General features: G+C 48.2%; 1 protein-coding gene across 1 annotated transcript; it reads right to left on the bottom strand.

Annotated features, from left to right (window-relative positions):
• Positions 1-413: 413 nt before the first annotated feature.
• On the bottom strand, positions 414-2,188 carry LOC115271308 (nicotinamide N-methyltransferase-like). Its single transcript, XM_029912901.1, has 2 exons — positions 2,175-2,188; positions 414-1,752 (listed from the first exon to the last, which is right to left on the bottom strand). The coding sequence occupies exons 1-2, from the start codon at positions 2,186-2,188 to the stop codon at positions 1,326-1,328; spliced, it is 441 nt and encodes a 146-aa protein (XP_029768761.1). The 3' UTR covers positions 414-1,325.
• Positions 2,189-2,512: the final 324 nt, after the last annotated feature.

Genomic DNA, 2,512 nt, shown 5'->3' with positions numbered 1-2,512 from the left:
TCTGGAGGAATGGGATAGCTGCTGCTTGTATTGTGACACTTCCTTCGGGGACCCAGGGTTTTCAGGCACCTTGCCCACTGCCTGCCCTCAGCGTGAGGAAGTCTTGTCTGTGCCCGCAATGTGAAACCACTAGCCTCCGGCAGCAGAAGCACTGCCTTCCTGCCCTTCGTAGGCCTCACTGTCTCGGTACAGATTACCGTTAGGCACATACCTCCCCCTGAGTTCTCGGAATGGCCTCTGGCTCGCCCAGCCCATGTTCCACTGAACAGTCACAGAACTCTCAGAGCTGCTACTCCCTAAAGGAAAAACACACACCAGCTTGCAAGATTCAGCTGAGGATCACCACTCAACTCAACACACTTCAATATATACACAGAGTGAAAACAGGAATAAGTTTATTATCAAAACAGAGATTCAAGGACAGCAAGTGAGGATATTGCAAAGCAGTGGTTACATATCAAACAAAATCATAACGTGCTTTCTAGAGCCGACACTCACCTAACCAGGCATTCAGCTATATCCTACGAGATAGCTTACCCCACGTCCTTTTCTCAGGATTTTCAACCAGTTTAGCTGAGATCCCTTCTCATCAAATCAATCCTGCTGGCAGTCCTCACAGACTGAAGGAATAACTGGAGGTTCATCTGCACCCCCGATATAGTTTCAAAAGTTCATTGCCTTATGCCTAAACAAGATAACCCCTGCTGGCTTATTTTTTCCTGAAGCCCCTGCAATCAATTGATTAGAATTTGGCTCAGACTGTAAATGGGTGTCCTTTGGGAACCACACAATGCTCAGTTTGCACATGATGAGCCAGAGTGACATATGCATCTCTGTCTTGCATGACAGAGGTATGTGGATCACCTGGTGGCCTGCCTTAACTCACAGTCCTAGGGAACATAATTTTTAGTATAGATCCATAACTATTCACATGTTTTCCATACATCTATCTTGCAATGATTATGACGACCAGTGTGACACAGGCTTTCATTAGAGACCTCACATGATCCCTTTTGACGAACCCAGGAGATCCCTCTACACCTATGTACCCTGGGGCCATCTGCCAGTTGGCGTCAAGGGGTCCTTGGGTCACATGTCCTATCTCTCAATTCTATATTCTTTGATTAATGCACATGCCAAAGCAAAATCATGCGCAGGTTTGGCTCTGAGAAGCCCCCACCCCAGCTCCCTGTGCTCCACGCCCCCTACAACTCCCTGCCCCTCACAGAGCCAAAATACAAGTTTGCCCCAGGTGCCTTTTTCCCTAAGGCCAGCCCTGCCCTTTCCCTTGCACCAAGGCTCTTTCCTGCTCATTTTCAGCAGGACTAAGCAGGCCGCTTGCACGCAACCAGACTCAGCACAGCCTCAAAATCTGAAAATGTGCTTTGGGAACGGTTTGGAGTCACCTCAACACACTGTACATCATACCCGGCCTCTCTCAGGGCTTCCTCCACCGACTCCCGCTCCAGGTAGAGGCAGGAGAACCTGCGTTGGCCTACCATGTAGTAGGTTTCTTTCAGGACTATCACCATCACCAAGTGGCCTCCTGGCTTTAACAGAGAACTGATGTTCTTCAGTGCTGCACGATAGCTGTTCAGGTCTTTGCAGGCAGCTTCCAAGCACAGTGTGGAGAGCAGGCAGTCGGCCTGGGGCAGAGACACAGGGGCCAAGATGTTGGATTTGGACACATCGCATTTCAGAACCTGCTTGACTTTCTTTCTCAACTTCTCTTCCTTCTCAGCCCACTTTTCCCTGCAAGAAATGTTATATTGTGTACTATTGCATGATTTGCAGTCTGTCCATTAGATCTCAGCAAGGGGATGTTCAATGGATTTGAAAGGCAGCATATTTAAAACTAATAAGAGGGGACACTTTTTCCATACAGCACACAATTAACCAGTGGAACTCATTGTCACAAGACACCGCTGAGGCCAAGAATTAGACAAAAGGATCTGATATTTACACGGATAATAGCCAGTTACCTTACAGTAGGGATTAATCATAACTGAGCCCTGAAGGGCTATAAACCCTCCTGCTTCAGGGCATAAGCGAACCCCTGACTAGCTGGAGTTAGGAGGAAACGTTCCCTGGGTGCTAGGCATTTCACAATTGTCAAACTGCAGAGCAATGCAGCAGTAGCAAGAAAGGATATTGGTGTGACTCTCCATTCCTACTGATCCAGGAGCATGCGGAGCTTTGGGCAGCTCAGCATTTTCTCTTTGCATCAACACCTTCTGCGCTTCTGATCTATGCCGGGAAGGAGGAGGCTCCAGTGTTTAGCATGCTAGCCTAGAACCCCTGAGACCTGCATTCAGTTCTGTGCTCTGCCACAGATCCTTCTGCGTGGCTTTGAATAAGTCGCCATCGCTCTGTGCCTCAGTTCCCTCTCTGGATAATGGGGGTAATGTCACAAGGGTGTTGAGAGTCAATGCATTAATAAAAATAGAGAGTGTCTCAGACACTATGGCAATTGGGGCTGTATGAGTTCCCAGATAAATAGAGTCTCATGCCT

This window comes from Terrapene carolina, unplaced genomic scaffold, assembly GCF_002925995.2.
Source record: "Terrapene carolina triunguis isolate 2854851 unplaced genomic scaffold, T_m_triunguis-2.0 Scaffold374, whole genome shotgun sequence".
Taxonomy (NCBI): Eukaryota; Metazoa; Chordata; order Testudines; family Emydidae; genus Terrapene; species Terrapene triunguis.
This window is presented reverse-complemented; position numbering and strand designations above follow the sequence as displayed.